The following is a 25,433-nucleotide window of genomic DNA, read 5'->3' as shown; positions in this document are numbered from 1 at the left end:
TGTAGGCTGCTTGCTTATGAATTATTTTCATAAGCAAGCAGCCTACAGCCCATGGCATCGATCAATCCGGTTCGAAGGACCATTGTTCAAAAGCATCATTGTGCCTCACAATTTGCTGCTATGCACAGAAATTCACCGTACAATGTTGCGCTTTGTTTGTAGTATGTTACAAATTAGCTGCGAAACGCATTTTTCCCCTTTTTGGGACGGTTTACAAGCAACCAACAACCGAACCGAGTACCTATTCTGCACCCAACAGTCCGAACTCAAACACGGAGAGCGACCAAAGAAAAGAAAAAAAACCTCTCCAGCTCTAATTGTAAAGCAAGGGAAAAAGCAAATCTGCATTACGTCACTGCCAGATAAACGCTTACAGGAAAGAAAAAAAGGTACGACGTAGCGATGAAGGTTGCGGCGGTGTAACGTTAAAGTGCAGCACCGGTTAGCAGCGCGCACAGCGCAAGCAGTCGCACTCGCACCCGGTCGTGTTCGTCGATAATGACAGAAACCAAAAGCCCGATGGCGTTTCCTTAGCGCCGGCACGCAGAAGGAAAACCACCAGGCACCCGGGCACCCATTCGGACATTAACCGGAAGCTGTAGCAGTAGTAGCAGCAGCAGCAGCAGCACCTCGGATCTAGGGATGCGCCGGGTGGAAGGACCTTTCGGCCACAGACCTGAGTGCTGCTACTGACAAACGCCAAGTGCTTCCAATCGGGCACTCCGCTTTTCCCCTTGCACACACACACTCACGCACCTCACGAAAGAGAGCTGTATCTGGCACAGAGAAACGAACGCCAAACGCCATCAGCAGCAGATGGCTATTGCGCGAGGAAAGAACGATGCGAGCGCTGCGATGTCTGGCGCTTCTGCCGAGTCTGCCGGGTCTGCCGGGCCCAGAAAACCCAGCCTCTTCTCACCATCTTCTCACACGCCGGTATTGCCGTGTACGGTTTTGCTCGTAGTAGCAGATGGCGGAAAAGTAATAGAAAACAGAACTCTCCCTCTCTCGCACACATACACACAATTCCCTTCTTCTCCTGCTTCGGGAGGTCTAGTCTGAGCTTTGGGCTACCATGCCGGGACACCGGGTAATGAAATGCCGTACAGGGGAGCATTCTTGGTACACGCTGCTTTGGGCACCGTGTCCGGGTGGCTAAGAAGTGATTAACCCTCGTGCTTCGGATCTCCAATACCCCGACATCTACGCTTCCCAAACCAGCCGGCTGGTCAACGAAGTTTGCCCGCCATCCGAATATCCCCAAAGGCCCACACCGCTCAAGGTTGTTGTAGTGCCGCGCGCGTCTTCATTACTGCCGCCTTTGTCCGTGTGGCGCTTGTACGCTCTGGGTACGCTTTCGTAACGCCAGTTTTGGGAGCCGATATTCGGGTGGCAATGGCAAATGGTGCGAGCAGCGGCTGCCACGTCTGCAATGGACGGGTTCTAGTGTGCGGTGAATGAATACACTTCACTGCCAGCCGCAGCCACAAGCGAGGCTGAGCGAGAGAAAGTATGCCCGGGTGCCGGCTATTTGGACGTGCACCATTCGTTGGGACATGCCCGACCAGCTGCGGTACCACGTGCGCGGCACCGGGACCGACCAATCCGTGCGGTGCCCCGGATGGGACACACTGTCACTGACACTTCTCCCAGGGCGCACAATGCCAATTTATAATGATTTGTTGAAGAATATTTTTCCCACAGAATATGGTCGGTTTCGGGTGCTTTCCTGAGAATGGGACTTCCCCGGGAAATGGGGAGTTTTCTTGGAGCAAACTTTCTGCAAAACTGATGTCCATTCTGATGACTAAAAAGGATGAATATCTCAATTGTATGACTCAACTTTATGAAGAAATTAGCAGCAATTCACAGGAAATAAAGCATGTCATGCCTGTTGTTCGCAATCGATTTTTCCACCTTTGCAATGTCCTGGACTCGTGTCACATGCGTCCCGTGGCTGTTTTTCGCGCTGCATAACACGGACACTCCTCCAAAATAAAAACTCCTCGATTGGAGAAGGTCAGGCACAAAAATAGAACCATCGAGGTAGGTCCGATGTCCAGATAAAAATGGCCAGACTTTCTCGCAACACCTACGTGGGCCACTGTGGCCTGTCAGATACACGAGCTGGGGAGCGCTAATATTGGAACAATCGAGCCCCTTGGATTTCATCGTTGCACAATCACTGGAGGCGAGCGTGGTTTTTATTTATAGAGTATGTTTTCTAAAACAGGCCCATTGTCCTGCTGGAATGCATGGGCGAAACGTGATTTTATGTAACTGAATTGAATTTATGTAAAGTCTGATTGATTATGGGTTAGAATGTGTATCTTTAGCTGGAATTCAGGGATGGACGATATTCATTAAGTTGTTTCAATTGATTGGAATCTTCTTCTATGAGTAGATTTCCAGATGAGAATCTTTCTAGAGATGTTTGAGAAATTGAACTATTTCAACTCATTCTAATACAATTCAACAACTTGTTCTCCCAGGACCAGTGTAAGAAATCTCTCCGATACATTACATCTTCATCCCTCAGCCGTCGTAAGCTTGCCAATATAAATCCATCTCGGGGATGTGTGAAATATGTCATTGTGGATCAAAGATGAAACTGCCCTCTTACCGTCGCACCATCTCTCCAGTCGGAATCCCGGCCAAAAGATCTCACAGTCATTCGTACAGTCCGCATAGCCTGTCCCCATCCCATTATCATCATTCCAGTGGTCCGATCGGCATCTTCCTTGCTCTCCAAACTGGATCGAATATGCGATATCGCATATGGTTAAATCTGCAAAACAAATGTAAACTGCCATAAATTGCCGCATTAGAGCCGCCCAAACACCTCCCACTTGGCTGGGACTAGCATGCCGATGGCTGGCAGGCGGTAGAAGTAGAATACCGATGAAATCATGCAAATAAGCGGAAGTCGTAATCTGTCTTCGTTGCCGCTTTGGGTGCACGGGGCAATATGTCTGCATCTGTCCCATGTTTGTCTTCACTAATCCCCTCCAGCTCTGGCATTGGCTGGGGAGCGGATGGGAGCTGTGCTTCGGGCGGGAGGGTGGAGGTGGATGGGAATTGCAAGACAAAGCGTGAATTTATCGAGAGAAGATGTTATGCATGAGAGCATCACATCACAGCCGTATGTGTAACCTCACGATAATGGTGAACGATCCTTAGCTAGGAGGGGATGCGTATGAATGGTTTTGTATTCTTTTGGGTTTGTTTGTGTTCAGTTCAATGATCGTTTTATATTTGTTTCTATTTCTATTGTATTGTGTTTACTGTACAGGTTTTGTTTAATTTTTATTTTTCTGTCTTGTTTTTCTTTCTTCTACAATAATTATTGTAAAATATATACATTAAAGAGTTTAGTTTTGTTGAATTATATTCAAACATTATTTTCTCATTTCCTTTATTAATTCTTTCTCTTTTCCGTATTCATATTTGCATTTTTTGTGTTGTTTTAAAATTTTGATAAATGTGTAGTAGTCAAAAGACATTAGCTTGCGTTATTATTGCTAAAGCTCATTTGACTAATTATTGTACATATCCTTTATGCTATGATGTTTTTGTAGTACGCTGGTAACCATTTTGCGGCAAAACACTCTGTTCATTCATTCTTAGATTCTAAGTATTCTTAGAAAACGTAAAATCTTTCAAAACAAAACAACATCCTGCTTCTTTCAATTTATTTTAGGAACAACTTTCTTTTTCTTCCATTTTGTTTGGCAATTTTTCTATTAAAAGCAAATGATCCTTTAGGGCATTTCTCAATATTTGGACAAGCTTAGAGCCTTAGAGCATGGGTTTTTTTGCTTTTGTTTCTAACATAATTTTACCACCAAACAAGCTGCCCATCACAGTTTTTTGTTTGTTTGTTGCTTTCACCTGCCCAGAAGCGTGCTACTACGTTCCTGGAAGATGGCTCACACAGCAGCACGTGTGTACTACTTCTACTACTGCCTACTACGAAGCGTAAAAGCTGTGTGCTGTTCGATCCGATATCGTATCTGGTGCGGACAGCGCAAAACAGCTTGCGGGAGCACGCGAAAAAGTTCGTAAAAAAGCAGTTCCTATCCACTTCCGGGAGGTTTCAGCCTCATCTTTGCTTTCATTTCGCTTATCCTCCTGCCAGGGGTTTTGAACGGAACGGGGGCGTTATTTTTGAAGGTAAACAAAGTCCAAGGAGCTGTGGAGCCTTGCTGTCAAATGCAGCTTTTGATTGAGAACTTGTTTCTTCAATGAAACAGTGCCGTGCGTAGTTGGGGAAGATTACTTGGAATAGACCGTTCGTGTTGAAAGCTGTTGTGTTTATACATCTTACATTGTAGAATTACAATATAAGTCGTAAATTCTTCAATCATTTTATCTACTTGCCCTATTTTCATTTACCATTTCAATCAAGTCGGTAGCATCATTCTGACTTCAAATCAACAGCACTGTTTCTCTTTTTTTCTTTGCTCCACTACAGCTGTTACCCTGTACTAGACAGCTTGGTTTGATTCTAACCTATGCATGTAGGTACACCGGACAGCAGGAATTGCGTGTGTGTGCGTGTGTGCGCTTGCTGTCATTTGCTGTCTGTGGTTCCACCCGGCAGCTCTGAGGTTGCGGACACACTCACCCGGTGTCAGCCGGTATGTTTGCGCACCAGAAACAGCACAGCAGATCGGTCGCTTCGTTTGCAGATCTGTCCGGAACCGACGCCGACAAGGAAGCCACCAACCTACCTCTCCGTCCCAGATATGCGCCCGGTCGATGCTGTTGATGCTTTCATCTCTAAAAGCTCACTCTCCTCCACCCGCAAACTGTTTGTGCTTTTGCCAATGGGGGTTTGGCGACATCGGGGGGCACGCCACTGGCATCGCCAAGAAACACACACACACGACACAGGTCTGGACGGCTGCCGGAGACAGGACAATTTGGGGTGCAGGGCAGGGAGGGAGGCCCATATTTATAATGAGACTGACCGCACGATACCGAATACTGGGGCCGGAAATATATCGTAAATAAATATTTTGCAGGCCGAAATGTTTATGACGCGTCCGCTGCGGGACCCCTTTCATCGGTTTGGGGCGGTGAGGGCTTTTTGTGTGTTGCCAGCACCCGGGTGGAGGTGGCGGGGGTGGTGGTCAGTCCATGCCATACAGTGGTTGTGACCGTCCATGTGCCTGCACACGCTCTGCATGTGATCTGGTTTTGTTTTTGTTCTCTTTTTTTCGATTTCGTTGTTATTGTTCGTGTTGTCCCTGCGTTTTTGTCTGGGCATTCTTGGGCGCTAGTTTTGCGTTAGGGTTGCCGAACTGTTTGTAGGCGCTCCAGAACGCCCCCAAGCTATGCAATCCGGCAGGTCGAACGCATCGATGAGTGTTTCGTTTGAGATAGCGCACGCGAAGGGGAGGAAATGATGCTGACCGGCAAGGGAAATAGATCATGTTTTGCTGCTGCTGCTGTGTACCGGTGTACCACGACTCGGCTGTGTCTGTGGGGCTTGTGCAGCATGTTTTGTTAAAGTCCACAAGAAACTATTTGGGATGCAATTGGAAATACATTCCAGCGTTAGAGCGTCGGGAATAGATAAAAATGCCTATAAGAACATGCTGCAGACACATTTTTATTCCAATTTCGATGAATCGGCTTCTTTGTGGTGCCGATGTTTGCCTTTCCCTGCCTGTCGGACTCTTTCTCCATTTTCGTGTGTGTGTTTACCATCGCAAACGCGTGTTGCAAACGGAATGTGTGTTTAATTAATAGCGCAGCAACCAATTTAAATAATATAACAAGTGAACGCGGCCATCGTTTATTAGCTTCGATTGGGTTAGTTTAATAAAGGTGGCTGTGCGGTACTTTTTAAATTTATTGTTTTGCATGTAAAGATGATTGAGTGTAGGGAAAATATTATCTTCGTCAATATAAAATAACAAATGTTTACTTAGCCTATGTTTCGTTAAGCTAAGCCGACGCTAGACAAACATCTCAACAGTTTGGCACAGTTGTTTATGTTTGTTTTTATGAGTTTTGTTTTCAGCCCATCAAGCGATCTTAGCATTATTACTCATCGTCTTTACAGTCAATATTTTATCATGTATTCTCTCAGGCGTTTTATTTTATATTACTTCTTTAAAAAATGTCTTTCTACACATGTTTCATGTAACATTTGTTTGTTGTATTGAGGTCTGTTCATTTCTATGGTTTTATTTGCGTTTGAATTGAGCTTTGTCATCTTTTTAAGTGTTTTTTTTTTGTTTGTGTATTTTTCCTTTTTTATTTCATGCTTTTGTTTTTTTATATTTATTTACCATTTCTTTTTGCTGCAGTTTATAATTATTCATCCATTTTCATTTGTTTGTTTTTATATGTTTTTACTTATCGGTGCTATTTTAACATATTTTTGCAAAGGATCATATTTGTTTATGTAGGTTATTGTTAATGCACAATAAATTAGAATTTAGTTTCGGGGACTTCTATATTTTTTCAGTTTACAGGGTTTCGAATCATATAAGGGAATAGTTCAATCACTTAGGGGAATGTTGCAAATCGGTAGGGGAATATTGCATGCAAGCTGTGGATGTTTGCAATCACTTAGGGGAATTGTGCAATCGATTAGGGGAATGTTGCAAGCGTACTGTGCAGCTGTCATCAGACTGTGGGTGCCGCTGTAAATACCTTAAAATATTTTCGTCAATCTTACTAATTTGTCATGTTTAATTATGGCTCCGCAGCAGGATTTATTTAGTTTATCATGTGTACAGCAGAATTCCACACGAAAACAACTCCAAACGATGTTTTTAAAAAAACATCATCGGTATCAATTCGTAGCTTTTTACACCGGCACCCACAGTCTGATGACAGCTCCACAGTACGCTTGCAACATTCCCCTAATCGATTGCACAACTCCCCTAAGTGATTGCAAACATTCACAGCTTGCTTGCAACATTCCCCTACCGATTTGCAACATTCCCCTAAGTGGTTGAACTATTCCCTTATATGATTCGAAACCCTGTATCTCTTTAACTTTTACCCAATTAAGTAAAGTTTGGAACTTAAATTCCTAAAAACCATTTTAAAATCTTTAATAAATATGCACAAACAATCATTTCTTAATTCCAGTTAAAAATACGCATTAAAAATAAGCAACCTCTTATTCCATACACCACAAACATACCGATACACTTTAAATCAGAATCACGCAGTTTAAGCGTTTCCCTAACATCACAGCCACTCGACTGCTGCGGAAACCCAGCGCCACAGCGTTTTTATCATCAATCAGTAGTCCAGTTTTCTCTCTCCTCGGCGCTGGCCAGACGTTTTCAAATTAGAAAATTATCACCACGTGCAAAGGCACATATGGGCCACGCCGTGATCCGTCTGTTCGGGGCAGGCAGGCAAAATAAACATGGAAACAGACGGGCGGTTAAAGGGTGTACAAAACGGGTTGGTATGTAATTTTATTTCCACCCAGAAACGTTACCATCTTTACCATCTGTTTCCGATTGACCCGGGACGCCGTGCGGGAAGAGTGCGCGGGAAAGCTACTTCAAGCTGGACACTGTTTTGTGCCTTCCGCCATGTTTCCCGAGTGTCCCGAGCCATGGCGTACGCCACATACTGTGGACGCCCGAAACACACCCGGTCCATCTGATGCGGTCGTGTGTCAATCGGTGAATGGGTTTGGAATGGTTTTTTTTTTCATTTCGCTTTTTTTACCTCCCTCTTGCTTTCCGCTGCCAATCCCCATGCTCCTGTCAGCAGGCATGCCAATCTGGTTCAACGGTTCAAGCTCGATAGATCAACAGCAGACGCGCGCCTTGCCTCGCGCCACTGGAGCAATTCTAGAGTGCCAGCTGCAGTAGCGTCGGTAGAATCATTTGCACGTCCCTCGCAGCATTACAACACGGTCGGAAGGGTGCCGGCCAGTTGGTCCGAGAGCCCTGTTGGCACCTGTCACTGGCAAGCTGTTTCCAATTGATGAAATCGAAAAATGTTTGAATTAAATAGCGTTTGTACGGGCGATTTAGCGGGCGAAGAGCGTGGAATGGGGTGAGGATGGGTTTGATGCATTCTCTCCGCTGTGTCGTTTGTGCTACTACTGCTGTCGATGATTGGATTCACCTGATTCGATCGGAGCGATGGGATGAAATGAATCGAAAATCATCCCTCCAGAACACCTACCAATGCCTGCCAACTGTTTGGCCGTATCGATTAGCTGTCCGTCCGGTCCGTCCGCAGCTCGACTGTTGGACTAGTGGAAGTGTCACTATTTGTACCAATCGGGACGGAAGGATTAAATTTCAATTGTTATTACGCTGATCGTCTGCTGGGAGTCTGCACCGGAGAACCAACCGTAAAAAAGCAGACACACACAGAAAAGTCCTGCTACAGACAATAAATCTCTCGATTTGGTTTTGGCTCGCCAAACTCGCCGGTCCTCTCCGGAACCGTAAGGAAAGTACACACAACCGCCATCAACGGTACCGGTTGGGTCCGTGCAGTGTTGGCACTTTCGTTCTCGATTGCTACCACCAGCGAAACAAAAATACTACACGTACGTTGTACTTGTGCCAATCGCGTACTTTCCCTGGTTGCAGTCCCTGCACCGATGCTATCTATTGCAGTTGTGAGTTTTCACATGGCAAGCTTTTGTCGGGTTTGTCGCGTTTCGAAAGAAGAAAAAAAAACACGATAAGCGATGCATTTCCCGCCGGTGGTACTGGGTTTTGGCTCTTTTGCGGGCAAGCTTTGCGGTATTGTGAAGCTCTCTGCTGGGTCGTCCGGTTTGCTACCGCGGTTGCTTGCCGGCAATCACAGTGGAGCAAATGGAGCATTACAATTTGGTCAAATTTGTAAGAAGAATTTGACTCAACATTTGTTTGCCAAATTTAATACAAAAATTATGGAATTTGAGGTTAAGTAATGATTAGGGAGAGGGCGTGAGAGTGAATAAAGAAAGCTTATTGTCTGGATATAATTATTTTAATTGAACCTAAGCTGTTACGAATTATAATGCAAATGATAGCTAATTGCATTTCAAGATGGATCAAAACCATTTACTGTCAAATTATGTTTTTTCTGTCTCATCAATCCACGTTTTTCCAACGATTATTTGTCTAAAACTAGTTAATTTATCCTGGTTACACGGTTATGCAAAAGAATTTTAAAGACATGCGATTTTATATTTTCGTATGGAATATAACTCATACCTGTTCCTACCAGGTAATCTGTATAAGAGCTTTGCTTAGTCTTGTTAGTTTTGTTTCTGGTTGAATATGTGTGAATATGCTTTAGTGATAGAGTTGTGCCAGGGTATATAGTAATGTAAGGTTGCAACGTTTTATTTAACACTTTTACCATTATGTACGCTTTTAATTTTTCATGTATCCTTTTAAATTCTGGAACACTTATCTTTCTTTATTTCGCTTAAATTGCCTGTCCCTCTAGATGTCAATCTTTGTTTCACTTCTGGTGACTGACTCGGTGATGGGTTTTTACCGATATTATGATGTGTTACTGGCTTATTTCTGATTTTGTTCTTTTTGAAATCTAAATCTTAAATTGCAAAACGTAACCGGATTGAATTGAACAATATTTCTGCGCTTTGTAAGACATCATTGCAATTCTCAAAATTAGAAAAAGCTCTAATTTTTCATTGAGCTGCTAAAAAAGCGGATGTAGAGTCAGATGTAGAAAAAGACAGAGAGTCACAAAAAAAAAACATAATATCAAGTATTTATTTGTTTATGAAATAAATGATTGAGAGAGCAATAGGAGAAGTAAAGCAAATGAGATAGTGTGCAACCGAAAACAAGAGCTCAAGAAAATAGATAGAAAAAGTAATCTAATCAAAGTAGCCTGGTTAGAGGGGTTACTTTACTGTGCCATAGTTTGCACATGCTGCAACAGTTGTTGCTTTTCCAGCGCAAAGGTCCAAAAAAACCCTGCAGTAACACCGCCACTAATCGTTGCTAGAATTTGTATTATAGAAGATATATAGATAGATAGATAGATAGATAGATAGATAGATAGATAGATAGATAGATAGATAGATAGATTACCAAAGTAAAAAAAACTCCTCCCAAGAGAATGTAAGAAATGTATTGCATATGCACACCCCATCTAATCATTTGAAATGATTCATTACCTTATGTCATTAATGTTCAGACATTTGAATTATGAATTGTTTAATTCAACTGATTCATATTCTTAAATTTGTGGTGAACATACTAAAAAAATCTAGGCAATTTGCAAACAAAACCTATCACTCAATCCATCACTTCTTTTAAAAAGTCAGCAACTTTAATCATCAAATCTCACTGTGTATCTGCGCCCTCCTGCAATGAAAAACGCTCTCAAACACCGATTTCACCAATGCTAAAAGGCACACACACGGTTCTAACTATTGCCACCTCGCCCAAGAGCCCAGCACGGTGTCGCCCGGCGTTGACGGTGTTGCGCGGCGCGTAATAGGTTCAAGTGTCATGTTCAGCGCGTTGTTGTGTGCATCGTATACACGACGATGCACTTGTCCTTTCCTAGCGCTGCATCTTCTTTTTGTTGGCCGGTAGCTCGCTCGAAACCATTCTTGATTGCATCGGCACCTGTCCCCTGAACGGTTGCTAGTTTTGTACCGTGCTCTCGTGTCGGTAGACCCCCCATGTCTCCTTACCTTTGCCGTGCCACTCTTGCGCACGTTCAATCACGGCGTTAAAAAGGACGCTAGTCCTAGATGCTGCTGCGCACGGTACCGTAGATGAAATACGCTCGATACACGGATCAATTGTTCATCGGTTTGCGTTTGTCACAGGGCAAACGGGGATGCTGTCATGATGTCCTTTCCAAGCGGGGTAGCGATATACCCTCCACGGGATCTATCTGTCGCGGCGAAATAGGTATCAACAACCAAATTTTGTAGAAGAAGTAAATGAAATGGAACGAAAAAAAGCACAACCCAAAAGCTCTGCCGGATTTCCAGTCCGGACGGTAGAGAGATAACACGGTACGCCGTGTTGATGCATTCACTACAGAACGAGAAATATTTCACTCGAATGCAATGGTGATGTCTGCTGCTGCTGTTGTTGTTGCTACTGATTCGACGATACTGTACGAGATTGTCAGTTGCATCGTTTTCGTGATGGGTATGACTGTTCATGTTGCATGTCCGACCAGAGAGCTGTGATATGGTGCAGTTGGGATTTTTATTTCGAAAAAAAGAGGGCAATGAATACCGCTATCTCGCTGGTGAAAGCGATTATTGGCGCTGGAAAGTGATACAAAATGGTAAACCGTCCATCACTCTTTGTGAGTGTCTTTTGCACCTTAATCCATTTTTTGTGCTGTTGTTATTTAACGATTTTACATCGATATTTTTTTATGTTTTAGTTTAGTTGATTTTACTTGTTTATTGTTTTAGTTCACTGTTTTAGTTGATTTTAAGTTCCTCTCATTTCTATCATTTTAGTTTTATTGCTTTGTTTGATTCTTGTATTCTTTATCAATTTATCTATAAAATCTAACTTTAAGGTACTTTCGCCACCATGGTTATTCTTGTCATTTAATATTCTTTATTTTCATTCATTTTACTTCCGCAGTAGTTTTTATTAATTTTGTTACTGTATTATATTACTTTATTTTCATTCTGAATTCTGTTGTTTCAACCTTTATTATTTCATTTAGTTAATTAAAATCGACTTTTAATAATTTAAAATAAATGTTTTTCAAGATTGTTTTCCCTTAGTTTATATGTTCTGTTTTTATGTTGATATTTTTGAGATCATTTTACTTCGCTCTTTCTGTCTTTGTTGCTTGTTCATTCCTAATCTATTGGTCCGGTGAGTTTGCTTGTCATATCATTCTATTACCCAATTCTTTTTGTGCTTCATTTACATATTTCCTGTTTGTTATACTTATTAACTCTTGTTATAAATATTTTACTCTTATTCTTTTGTTTTTTTAAAAAATGTCTTATTTTTAATTCACACCGTAACCTTCAATTCAACATTAATTTCTTTATTTTTGCTCTAACACTTACCTGTGCTTGTGTTATCTAGTTTTTTTCCCATTACTGCGCAATATGCTATTAACTTCTCATACACTGCTGTTTACATTTTTCTCTTGCAACGCTTCATTTTCAAACACCTGTTCCTCCGTGCCCCATCGGGGGTTTCTCCACTCTCCTGCTGTACATACACAGCGAGTGAGTGAAATTATCCATTCATGGTAAAGTTTTTGGTTATGACAGTTTTGTAATTAGTTGCAAAACTGATTGGTTGACTGAGTAGAGCACCCGATTTAACGTGTTCACTCAGCGTTACGCCCCCCCACCGTCGGTGTGGTGGGTAAAATGCAAATACACGCGCAAAAAAAACACGGAAACTGAGAAAAAAATAGTGCACACCCACCTGCAGCACCGCTCAGGCTTCGGTAGTTGTGAAAATGTAGTGAAAATAGTGCGCCGTGGCACAGCAGTAAACCGCCAGAATAGTTGAGCGACCGAGATGAATGAAGGCTTCATTTGCCTTCGTCACTACCGCTCTCCTCCGCTCTAAAAGCGACCAATGAGTGTGTGTGACATTGGACCTATGGAGGGTGGAGCAGGGTAGCTGTGTAAAGCGTCGTCCCAAAGGAATCGCTTTTCCAGACGCAGCGCACCTGGAACGATGGGGAAACTCGGTCCCGGGAAGCGTGGTAGAATATTTTCTCTCCTCCCTGCCAAACACGGCCAGGTCACCTTCAAACCGGCACTTTTCCACCACGCAAATTGAGGAGGGGCGGGGTGATTTTCCTGTATGGCCTTTCCCTGTCTACTCCCCACGTTTCCGACCCGTGGCTTACAATTAAGCGTTAACCCAGCCGTAGTTCGGCGAGCATACTGGGTTGAACCGATTTTGATTGAAATTTCAATTAATTTCTTTCTTTCCCACACACACACTTACACACATAGCTACACACTTACTGACGAACAGACAAACAAGCACACACCCGCGCACACACACAGAGCTACTTTCATCCGGGAATAACCACAGGTAGCCCTGTCGCTTTCACCAACCCGAAGCGAAAAGGGACGGTGAGGCGCCGGGCAGGGCAACCGAAACGCCAACGACACGACGTCCTGTCAGGAACATTTGACTGATTTTTCTTGTTGTCCCTGGGAAACGGCTCAATCCTCTTCCCTCCCCCAATGGGACGCCTTTTCCTTTTCGATTCGCTTTCACACAACTGATCACTGATCTGGTTTCGTTTTCGATTTTTTTCTTCTTCTTCTCTTTCTCTTCTCTCCCGCTTTCGGCTGACAATGAAATCAACGCGCCCGTCCATCCCACCAAAGGCAAAGAACAATGCCGCACGCCGGACTCACCGGAAGGGGCCCGTGTAGTGGCGCCCCGGTCGCCCATCTCGCCCCAGATCTCGCAGCATCACAGCACGCTCGTGCCGCCCCGGTCGGCCTCGTCACAAGTCAATCGCCACGGGAGCTCGTCACCGCCCGGCACGGTCAACGGTGGTGGTAGTGGCAGCAGTCTCGGCAGCCTGACCCCGCCGCCGGCCATCACGCCCGCGTCGGCGGCGGCCGTGGCCGCGGCAGCAGCGGCAGCCGCCGCCCAGCAGGACACCGCCAAGCTGCTGAAGATCCGCCGGTTCCTCGGTGCGCTCGTGCAGTTCGGCCAGGACGCAAACGTCGACACCGGCGATCGGGTGCGCGCCCTGGTGCTGTCGTTAGCGGTAAGTGAAGGTGGAAAGGTTGTGGGAAAATATTAATTAGTTAGACACTTTACATCGTCAAGGATAAGATGAAAAACTGGGAAGTTCAATGAGGGGAATTGAGGTTTAACTTATTAACGTCATTATTAAATTAATATCATTAAATTTGATCTTTAGCTTATCAACAAAAAGCTCAAACAAATTAACAAAGTGTTCATTTCAGAAAATAAACCTATAAAACCGCATTGTATTAGGTTCGAATCTCTTCCAGATCTGTGATGAATACGCTTAGAGCTTTTTTTTAGATAATTCAAGACACAAATCTTTAGAACAATGATTGTAATAAGTTTGTGATGATGAAGACTGATGATGATGATGATTTTGTAATAATTTCAGTACGAAAATAAGCCCAATAATTTAAGTAACAATATACAGTGTTTCTCATGAGTTTTTGGTTGTTTCTCGAGGTATTTGGATTCGTCTCAAAATTTATTGAGCGATTTTTTTTTCAAAACAATTTCGATCATTGCTTGGAAAACTGCAGATAAGATGTCAATAAATTGTTGGAACCATTCAAACAGATATGGTAGACGATCAATTCATTAAGAGGATGAAACCAAAATTATACAAAACAACTCCTGTATGAACTAAAATAAAGCAGTTAAATCGTTAAGATTTTTAAATAACTAAAAAACTAACAGTCTTTTACTAAAATTTTACTGCAGTTTCTTAGAAAAAATTAGACAAGATAGAATAAATTCTATTAAAAACGTTAGAAGTTGTGAAAATATGTTTCAAAAACTATCAGTCCACTTCTTGAACTTGTGAGGTGTTACATCGCTTTTTCCTTGTGCAAAACTTTTAGAGCTCGTAGCAAATAATCCTATGATAGGTTCAGTAAACAAAAAATCTATACTTATGATGCTCAATATGGGTTCACACCTCGACGTTTGAGCCCTAAAAATTTAGTTGAATTTGTTTCGGAGTGTGGACAAAGGGAAACAAATTGATGGTATCTAAACTGATTTCAAGGTATTCTTGGACAGTGTATCGATAGATATACTTTTAGCAAAACTCGATAGGCTAGGCCTCTCATCTTCGCTACTATTGTGGCTTCGTTCGTACCTGATACGGTTTAGTGAAAGTTACTTAGTGAAATTCGACGAAATGAGTTCTCGTGAGTTCATAAGAACATCGGGAGTCCCACAAGGAAGCAATCATAGCCCTTTAATATTTTTTCTCTATGTAAACGATATCTCATTTGTGCTACCCTTGCTTTTAGGTTTACAAAGCTTAGAAAATTGTCTGGAAAATGCAAAAGTGGTTAAATGATTAAATAGATGCGCCAAGACTTCTTTGCAAAATAAACATTCTGAGATCTAGTTCAAGACATTCAACAGTTTCTTACAAGTGGAGCGTCGCAATAATATTTACGCATTAAATGAACCATTATCTGCCATGGCACGCAGTTTCAATTTATACTATTCTAATTTTGATTTTAAATTGACGTTTTTCGAATGTATGACCTAGAGATTTTACATATATCTCTTGCTGAGCCAAACGCGGTGGACAATAAAATACAAACAAATTAAAAAAATATTATAAATGTTTGTTTTCACACTGTTTACACCAGTAAAGGATTATTAGCTTACATCTGAGAACTCTTTTATTTCATACAATTTAGGCATTCATTAAAAAAATCTTCCATTAAGGTTTTGTACCTTGTATCTTGCATCTGAATGTCATGAATAATAATACTAAAATAATAATACTAACAGAACAAATAAAAAACCCAAACAAAAAGGGATTGTGAACTTACAAAGGAAAGGGAAACATACGTAAGTGAAGAAGGATAGGATAGGGCCCGAGAGCACAAGTGGTTAAGCAAGTGTTAAGAAAATCCCGAAAATAAAATTTAATACATAATAGATTACTAATCTTTTAGTAACACAGTTCGATAATAATTAAAAAGGCAAGCAGTAGAACCTGTAACAGTTTTAACTAGCGCTTCATAGACACGCTGGTTTTGTGCAATCCTAAAAGCATTGCACTCTGACAAGGCTGGTTACAGTTCTAGACTAGACCCCAATCCAGAGCTTCCCCCTTGATGCAAGAATTTTACTGCTTTTCGTATTTTTCATACAGATTAAAACAAAAAGGCTAATTTGACCTTCATTTCATGAGAACTCTCTTCTACCCATTTTATACTTATTTTTCCGCAGAGTGGCGCTATAACAGTGGACGAATTTCAGCTCGCCGTACAGGAGGCGACCAACTTTCCGTTGCGCACGAACGTCGTCCCATTCCTGAAGTCGCACGTTCCAGTACTGCAGCGAGAGATCAACATACTGGCCCGATCGAATAAGCAGGTGAGTGGCTTCGGTCTCACAGTTTCTCTCATGATGATGCCGTTTTCTACTAAACAATCGCTTGCTATTAACTGAAGCAATGGGAAAAAAACGATACACAAAACAAAGCAACTCCAGAAACTATTATCCTCGCCACTAAACTAACATTCTTCCCCACAAATAAGGCACACACACAGGTTGGTTGTGTGGAAAGGAAAGGGAAGAAAACTGCGCATAAAAAGCATAAAAAATGTAGTCTTCGCAAATAAGGGAGCAAATTATCAGCCAACGTGTGTGCGGGGAGCAGGCGTGGGAACTATACTCCTTGCCAACTTCTGTTTTGCTGTTTCGTGGTCGGTTGCCCGTCTAGTCGCGGTACACGACACACGACACGGCGAACCAAAGGAGCGCAATGATGATTGACGCGGTGGGAAAGAAAACAAGCGCTGCAAGCCCTGCAGGTGGAAAAAGAGAAAGATAATGGTACCCCACCTGCCTCAGCGCCCTTGCACGGGAACAAACACACACACACGCGCTCTTCAGGACGAAACTGCTCGAACTGCGTTGCTTGAGGGGGGGTTGTTTTTCCACTTCCCCATCCTTGCGAAGGGATCCCGGATTTTCACCGTCCGATTGAATACCGTGCGATCCGAACATACGCGTTCGTGTCTGCGTTTTCTGGGCTCTGCTGGGGAGGCGGTGATGGGAGTGGTGGGAGGGGGAGGGGGGAGCTTTTTTAATTCGCCCCAAAGAAAGAACTTCCCCACCACACACCGTGTTGAAGCCACAGGGCGTCCTCCTTTGAGGTCGTGTAAGGACGCCCGATTTGAAGAATTTTCCATCCCTTCCCCAATGCTCCTCACCACACGAACAGGCGCGATGGAGGTTCCGGGTGGTGGAGCATGGGGTAGCAACACCAACAGCAAAAAAACTGCACGAACAGTTAGAAAACACTGTTTCCGATTTTAATCTTTTTGAAAAACAAATTTCGGTGTATTCCGTGCAGCTGTGACACGCTCGGTTTTATCTCGCCGCGACCCTGCCACTGCCTCCGGTGTATTTCACTTCCCCAAGTGTTGTGTGTGTGCATTTTGCCTCCAACCGCTTTGGCAAAACTTCCGTTAGCAATTTCCGTTCCGAACGTTCCGTTGGAATGAACGATTTGCTTTCGTGTGGGGCGGTTTTTTTCGTTGTTGTTCTGCTCGTGAATTGCTCGCAGCTTTTCGCGAGAGCTTAAGTGTCTGGGCTAGGTATGTGTATCTGCGTGTGTTTGTGTGTGAATCCCCATTCAGGACCTATTCAAAAGCAATAGGATTTGATGCGCTGCGAAAGGGATTTACTTTATGGGGCTGTGCGTTTTTTCGCAGAGCGTTAGTTTTTTTTTTTGCTATCATCGAATCGCTCGTGTGAATCGCGTTCCAATTGGTTAGCCAATTTGGGTGTGTGGAGGAGAGGAGAAGATTTTTTTTATACATGGATGGGGAAAGTAGGGGAAAATTGGTGAAACGTTTTAACTAAATTGTAAACTTTTTCGGTAGATGGGATGGGACGGAGCCTTTAGCTATTTTTTACCTTTAGTTAACTCTTTTTAACATAGTTTCTCTATGCGACCGTTTGTTTTGCTCCGCTAGATAGATTTAAGTTGTATATTGAAAAAACAAGAATTAAAAAAATACGTTTTACGTTCAATAATTAGAACTATAAAATAGAATCAAAAACATTTTACAAAAAGCCACTTACAACAGTCCGAATTTAAAAAGTACTGTACATACCAAACAAAAAGTAAACCATTAATAGTAAACGTAATTAATAAAAAAAGAGCAAAACCAAACCAAATAATAAAAATAAAAATAGGAAAATACACAAGTTTTCACTATACAAATACATGAAATAAGACATTGAAATCGAAGTAATTAAACGTATAAAAAAATCCAAATTACTTGACGATCAAAATAATAAATGTTTCCTTCTGATTAAAAAGGTAATGATAGTATAAACAAATAATACAAAAATGATATTGGAATTAAAAAAAAGGTTAAAGACAGATAAAAAGGTAGAAAAACAAAAAAACAATAGCTAGAAATACGGTCGAAGCCATTATAATGTTGAAATAAATTGAATAAGCAGGACAACAGCAAAGTATATAACTGACAAATGAAACAACAAATAAAAACACCAAAATCACTACAATTTATTCAAATATAGATTTTTACATTCTTTCCCCGAGTTACCCGACACTCAACTTCAGCAAACTTTTGATTTATACAGTTTGAACGTCAAAATAAATATAATTTCCGCCAAAAATGGTAAATGGAAAATAAATTACATCTTTGCTTAAAGTTTGAAATCGACAATAGTCGAAATAACCCGTATTTTGTACACGAATTGTATTGAATAAGTTATTAATTTTAAAATAGTACTAATTTTAATCAAAAATAATGTTTATCTAATTTTAATAAATTTTTATCAACTGTATTTTGGCTAAAAAAAGCGATACTCGACTTTCGCGAAATTCGAGTTACATATGTCTCCGGAACGCATTATTCGCGCTGAAAGACTGTGTTTAGATTTTCTACTTCACTTTACGTATTTGATTTCATTTTGTTTACAATATGAATACTTTCCATTGGGTTTTGTATGCTTTCAATATGTTTCGAAAAGTTATTAGAAAAGTTGTAGTTCCATCCAACTGTTATATTTTCAACTCCAGGATACACAGTTTTTTTTATTTGCTTTTATTTTCATCTCTTTCTTCAACCGGCATGCCACCATGGCGTTGCTGATCATGTACTGGGAAAGTTCCCACATTCAGTCCAAGGGGAAAAGCACCACATGAATTCAGCTGTACAGCAGCTGGTACGAGCTGTTGAATCAGCTGGTTGGAAGATACTGTTGGGTTGAAGGACTCTTCTGTCGCTTTATGCAAAATAAGTGAAAGATTTTTTTTTGAAAAATAATAATTGTTTAAACATTTACAGTCGCTAAAAACCTTGAATCAACTATACTACCATTTCTTGTTTTTAATCACTTGTAAAATTACCATTTGAGGATGTTCATCTAATGTGATTCCCCCGTCTTACTTTTACCCTTCCAGACATCGGCCCAGTACGTCCGTTCGAACGAGAGCAGCGTGATGGAGTACGTCCAGAATTTGGCCGAAACGGCCGAAATATTTCTACCGCACGAGGGTACGTTCGCTTCCTCGGTGACAGCTGCAGCAGCGGCCGCCGCAGCTGCAGCAGCTGCCGTGGCGAGTGGTGCAGCCGCTGCTGCCGCCGGTGGACCAGCTGCCGGTGCCACCGTCAATGGGTTGGGCCTGAAACGACGAGCTTCTGATAAGTAAGTAACGGAAGGAAGAGAAGGAAAAAGCGAATCTAAATGCTAAATGGTCAAATTGCGCTGGTTCTAGCTTATACGACACACATTCATCGGGACCACCGGAATGGGGTGACTACGTGCTGCCGCCGACGAAACGTCCCCATCCTTCGCTTCTGCTTGCATCCGGTGCTTCGCAGCTCTATCCCGGCCATCCGGCACTCTTCGAATATCAGAACGGTGGCTTACATCCACATTCCGATGGTTTGGTAAGTGATCGCCGGGGATTGCAAGTGATGAGCTTCTTTAACTGTCGCGGTTTTTTCCCATTTCAACAGCATTCCATTCATCGAGACGATCGGGATTTGCGTGCCGGCTCGACCGAATCTCACCGACCACCGAGAATTCCTCCGGGCGGTGGAAGTGGTGGCGGTGGTGTAGGTGGTGGTAGTGGCACTGGAAGCACCGGAAATGGAACGCTGGGCAGTGGCAGCATAAGCGGTGCCTCGATCGGTGGTGGCGGTGAGGAGGAGTGGAAAAACATTCACACAATGCTGACCTGCATTTCGGCGATGGTGGAGAAGACGAAGCGAGCGATCTCGATCCTGCAGCAGCGCGGTATCGATAATAACCATGCGCGCGACCATCAGGACAGCTCGATGGCTGACATTAAGCGGCAGACGGAGGAGAAGATCTCGGAGTTCCGCCGAACGGCGGAAGAGTCCGTTAATCAGGTACGGCCGCTGGGAGGTTTGATTTTGTGTGGTGGAAAACAGTGCAACTAAACTGAGTTCATCGCGTTACAGGTGAAACGGCAGGCCGTCATGGAGATACAGCGTGCGGTAGCGGCAGCGGAAGCGCGAACGCTGGAAATGATCGCCCAGGAGCGGTTAAAGATGGAGAAGATGTACGCGGACATTCATCGTGGTAGCAGCGTGCCGGACGAAACGGAGCCACCGATAACAACTGGTAGTCAGAATGTAATGTGTAGCAGTTGGATATCTCGCAACATTTCCCACGCCCGCGATGTGACTACAACCGACTAACAAAGATGCTATTTGACACGTATTTTGCAGGCCTGCTGGAACTGTGGAAGAAAGGCAAACGAAACCTGTTCCGGCTGTAATCTCGCACGGTACTGTGGCTCCTTCTGTCAGCACAAGGATTGGGATCAGCATCATCAGGTAAGAGGAGAAACGAACAAAACCAAAACACTCCATTCTTGTGTATCTAATACGATTTATGTGGTGCTTAAAAATAGGTCTGCGGTACATCACGCGCCGAGAACAGCTTTCAGAAGCACACGCAAAGCTCTCGCGCTTCGATAGCGTCCCGGTCGACTACACCGCAGCAGCAGAGCAACAGTACAGCCAACGGCACTGCTGCCACCGCAAAATGACGGACTAAACCGCTGAAACCTAAGAAAAAGTATCTGTGCTAGTCAAATTACAGTCGGCAGAGTTTGGAAGAAGCAACCAGCAATGGGCAATTAATGTAGTGTTCCCAGGTCTCGTCCCAGATAGATCGCCCCCCTAGGTGCTCGTTAGGAGTGGCCCAGTTACGGCACGGGGCAGCCCGTACGATAATTCATTTACCGGCGCAGCTAGTGCGTCGGTGGTAGAAGTTTTTTTGGTTATGTTTTAGCGTTTAACATTAGTTCAATACCTAAGTTTCAACACAGTTTTAACACAGTGCAATATGATGATGATTTTCTTTCTGTTCTGTAGCGATACAAAACACGGTAACCAGGATTAGGGAAGGTTTTAGGGAATAGTGCTAGATGAAGGAGAAAAGGAACGGAAACAAAAACAGCCAAACAATGTAAGGTTTATTACTTAAATCCCAAAGTAGATGTTGACCAAAATAATTAAAGATGAAACCCCTTAGCCGTAGCTATTGTAAGCAAAACGATGACGATCGATGGAAATTACTTCTACCACAACTAAACAAGCAGAGCGCTCACTTAAGCTCACCCACATAGTCAGTAGCGTATCAACACTGCAATGAAACTCACACTCACACAAACAAACTCACTAAATGCACAGACAAATTCTGCACAAATTGTTCGTTTTTTGGTGTATGCACCAATATCCCGTCTGCCCTAAAATAAATATCGAACGTGTGTGTAACGTGGATGGAAACTTCGTAACATATGAGTAGCAAAACAGAAATGATAGGATTTTGTAATTTTGTTTTTTTAACATTTAAAACAACCCACCAAATTTATTTGTATCTCCATGGAAATTAAAAACCATTAGTAATGAATGTAAATTAAGTGTTCATCAGGCAGAATTCAATGGTTCATCTGCTCCATATACCAATTCGCATCAATCGGTAGAGGTCGGATTCGATGAAATAGTTTTGTAGATACGTTATAATTGTTAACTAATTTATTTATACAATTATAGCTTAATGATTGTTTATCTTTTTGTAACACAAAATTGCTTTTCCTTTTCATTCACAAAACAGCAAACAAACAAACACTTTCATTACAGATTAACCGATAGAAGCTAGAGCTCTCCTAGCTAGTAACATATTTTTAATATTAGTCAAATAAATCAAAACACTTCAATCGAAGAATGTGAAACTTAACTTGAAACAAAACATAAAAACAGGAATAAAAGTACGTGATTTAATCACCTAGTTGCGTTGTTGGACTTACATGCGTCTCTTTCCTACTCCCGGCAATCGCTATCATTCTCCAGCATGATCGAATGCGTGCCGAGAAGCGGATAAATACTGTGTTGAAAATATTGGCACATTGCCAAACGCTAGCAAGCAGCAAACTGTACTGTAAATAGCTACATTCTGTACAACCTATTGCCAACTCTTGATCACACTTCGACTACCCGTACCGATGTAAAATTAAACAAAATAAATGATGAAATAAACCAAAAACTGTATTTGTAAAACGAGCACCATAAGTGGAGTATTTACTGGTAGGTTTGGTAGTGCTTTAAAGATCCGAATTTATTAAGTTAAGCTTGAGCATTCGAATTACTTAATGAAGTCAATTTTATCATAGTATAGATTGAGGCTGGTTGGACTGCAACAACTACAGGGGCATTACGGTGTTGAATATCACCTATAACATAATATCATTCATCTTTCTTGATTCACCTTGATTTAAAATTCTATAAACGTTATGAACATATACAGTTCACAAATAAACATGCACATAAAGAAAACTAAAAATTGTGTTGTTTATTTCATCGATGACACTTGCTTCAAAATAAAACACAAAAAAAAACTCGGCACCCTGGCATAAGGAAGCTGCTTAGGCGCTTTTTAGAAGGACCAGCTGAAACTTTGATGCTAATTAACTACTGCATAAGGCGAATTCAAGCAGCGATATTTAGCTTGCCATAGTTGGCTGCTTAAGCAAATTTTGGCTATTTGGGTTGTTTACACAAATTGTATGAAATAAGTAATAATGACCATACAAAAATTATTCAATTTCATCATAAACAATTTTTTATCTTTTATATGTTGGATGAAAAACGTTACGTTTGACTTACGCGAAAATCCGAGTTACGCGAATGTCCATGGAACGCAATATTCGTGTATCTCGGGGAAAGACTGTAGATGGAAGCCTTAATGCAGCTTTGACGCTGCTTAATGGTTCCCTGCATAATTATAAGCTGCAGATCACAGCATTTTTATTTGTTTGAATTTAATTTAATGGATTATGAAGACAACTTATTGGTTTAATTGCAATTGTAGTACCTTTTAATGTTCATTTACGTAAAAAGAATCAAATTGTAGTCAAATAATAATCAAATGTGCTCTGGATATTTGTTCATTGGGTACTGGAAGCGTGATGTAAACAATCCTTTGGAATGACATTTAGCTTCCAAAACGTCAAAACCGTGTTTTTATTCCCGTGCCCAGAGTGACCAGAAATACCGATTTATCTGTATTCCTACCGATTTTTTATATGCCTACCGATTCACAGATGACCGCCCTAAAACTACCGATTTTCCATTTATCCTACCGAAAATCACAGATATTTGATTTTTCAGTCGTTTAAGCTTAATCTGAGGCGCTTGGGATGCTATTTCAAGGATTGTTAACCACATTTGTTACTTAACGCGCTGATGCACGTTTGTTTGCCTGGCACTTTTTATCCGTTAAAATTTAATGTTCATAAGTAGAAAATGTCAGTTGCGTGGATTCCGAAAATTTCTCGTCAAAGAAAGTCATTTAAATTTGAATTTGAATCTCGCTGTCGGCGGTTAAAGCTTACCCGACAGACAAAGAGAATAAAATTTTCAGGCGAGGGGAAGGTAGAAACACACGGTGGGGGTCCGGCCCAAGATCGGATCCGAAGTCCGTTGTTTTGGGCTGATAATTAATGAATGGCGGATGGAGCGCTACCACAGGGAGAATGCGCTCTCTTGCTCATTCTTCTTCTTCATTTGGCACAACAGTCCTTGCGAAACTGAGCCGGCTTGGCTTTCATAATAATCTAGTCATATGGTTAAAATCATATTTAAACCAAAGATCATACTGTGTTAAAATCAATAAGTGCTTGTCCAACGTGTTCGTTAGTTCGTCCGGTGTCCCACAGGGAAGTAACATTGGCCCAGTATTGTTTATCCTATTTATTAATGATGTTGTATTTGCGCTCCCAAATCAATGTTTGCTTATGTATGCGGACGATATCAAGATTTATGCGACCATTAGAAATGATTCGGACAACTCGACTCTCCAGCACAGCCTAGACGTATTTAGCAATTGGTGCTCTGCGAACTCGCTATCCTTGTGTGTCAATAAGAGTTGCGTGATTAGTTTTACTCGTAAAAAAGACCCTATCAAGCGAGACTATAATCTTGACTCGTGTATAATCCCACGTAACATAGAAACTAAGGACCTCGGCACTATTCTTGACTCATCACTCTCCTTCCGTCAACAATATTCGTACGTCATCGACAAAGCATATCGGCAGCTTGGTTTTATTCATCGTCTTACATCTGATTTTAATGACCCTTTCTGTTTAAAACAACTGTTTGTCGCGTTAGTCCGGTCCGTCCTTGAATTCAATGTTGTAACATGGTCTCCGCACACTAACAACTGGTCCACACGAATTGAGCGAATTCAGAAAAAATTCACAAAAATAGCTATAAGAACCTTACGGTGGAACATGGACCAGCCACTAGCATATCAAACTAGACGGCTTCTTCTAGGGTTGCAGTGCTTAGAGAGACGTAGGGAGGTGACACAAGCAGTTTTTGTAGCTAAGTTGATAAAAGACGAAATTGATGCTCCTGAGCTTCTTCTTAAGATCAATTTGTATGCCCCTGACCACGCACTACGTCCTCAGAATTTTCTGATCAAAATAGACCGGGCCCGTGCTTACAGAGGAACTCATGATCCAATTATTTCAATGTGTAAAGCTTTCAATAAGTTCTACTGCTTTTTTGACTTCAATATTACCGTTGCCACGTTTAAATGTTCATGTCTGTTTTCAAATATATAGCAAGTAAGGTTATTTTAAGTATTACTTTATTTTAATATTGCAAAGGCCCCTGCGCGCGCCACGCAATTATCTTCAATAAATAAATAAATAAATAAACAGTCGCTGCCGGTCAAGGCCTGCCTGTACCCACTAGTGAAGTGGGCTTGGCTTTCAGTGACTTATTGGTACCATAGCAGGATAGTCAGTCCTACCTATGGGGGGTCGGTCTATTCGGGGCTTGAACCCACGACGGGCATGTTATTAAGTCGTGCGAGGTGACGACTGTACCACCAGACCGGCGCTCTCTTGCATGCCTTTAAAATACACGAGGCGCTCTCACTGAAAAGAACGCTCGCTCGCGCTGTTTCATTGTATTTTCCTCATACCCCTTCCTTTCCGTTTCTTCCCGAACAAGCTGCACTAGTGCGAGCGAGACACTGTTGTAGAGTACAAGATAGGTTGCCGGCCCCTGGGAACGAAGAGATGAGTGCCGCTCGGGTGGAGGGCATAGCATCGTGGGTGCAAGGAAGAGAGCGTTCGGGGCTCTCTCCTACGAATCGTGACGGAGTACGGACGTTGCTGGTATTGCAAAGACATAGTAATTGTAATTGTACGGA

General features: G+C 42.2%; 1 protein-coding gene across 2 annotated transcripts in view; it reads left to right on the top strand.

Moving 5' to 3' along the window:
- Nucleotides 1-22,274, top strand: part of LOC120903017 (protein CBFA2T3) — an 83,093-nt gene extending 60,819 nt beyond the window's left edge. The window contains exons 3-10 of one of the 2 annotated variants that reach the window (XR_005739524.1): nucleotides 13,325-13,716; nucleotides 15,918-16,064; nucleotides 19,138-19,382; nucleotides 19,453-19,627; nucleotides 19,697-20,092; nucleotides 20,165-20,327; nucleotides 20,435-20,542; nucleotides 20,620-20,736. Coding sequence is in view for 1 of the 2 variants with exons in the window: in XM_040312188.1 (XP_040168122.1) it covers nucleotides 13,325-13,716; nucleotides 15,918-16,064; nucleotides 19,138-19,382; nucleotides 19,453-19,627; nucleotides 19,697-20,092; nucleotides 20,165-20,338; nucleotides 20,435-20,542; nucleotides 20,620-20,757 (1,775 nt within the window). In the remaining variant the exon portion in view is untranslated. Of the gene's footprint in view, nucleotides 1-13,324; nucleotides 13,717-15,917; nucleotides 16,065-19,137; nucleotides 19,383-19,452; nucleotides 19,628-19,696; nucleotides 20,093-20,164; nucleotides 20,339-20,434; nucleotides 20,543-20,619 lie in introns of both variants that reach the window. The other variant, XM_040312188.1, reaches the window with a different exon arrangement.
- The last annotated feature ends 3,159 nt before the right edge of the window (nucleotides 22,275-25,433 follow it).

This window comes from Anopheles arabiensis, chromosome 3, assembly GCF_016920715.1.
Source record: "Anopheles arabiensis isolate DONGOLA chromosome 3, AaraD3, whole genome shotgun sequence".
In the NCBI taxonomy this organism is placed as follows: Eukaryota; Metazoa; Arthropoda; class Insecta; order Diptera; family Culicidae; genus Anopheles; species Anopheles arabiensis.
This window is presented reverse-complemented; position numbering and strand designations above follow the sequence as displayed.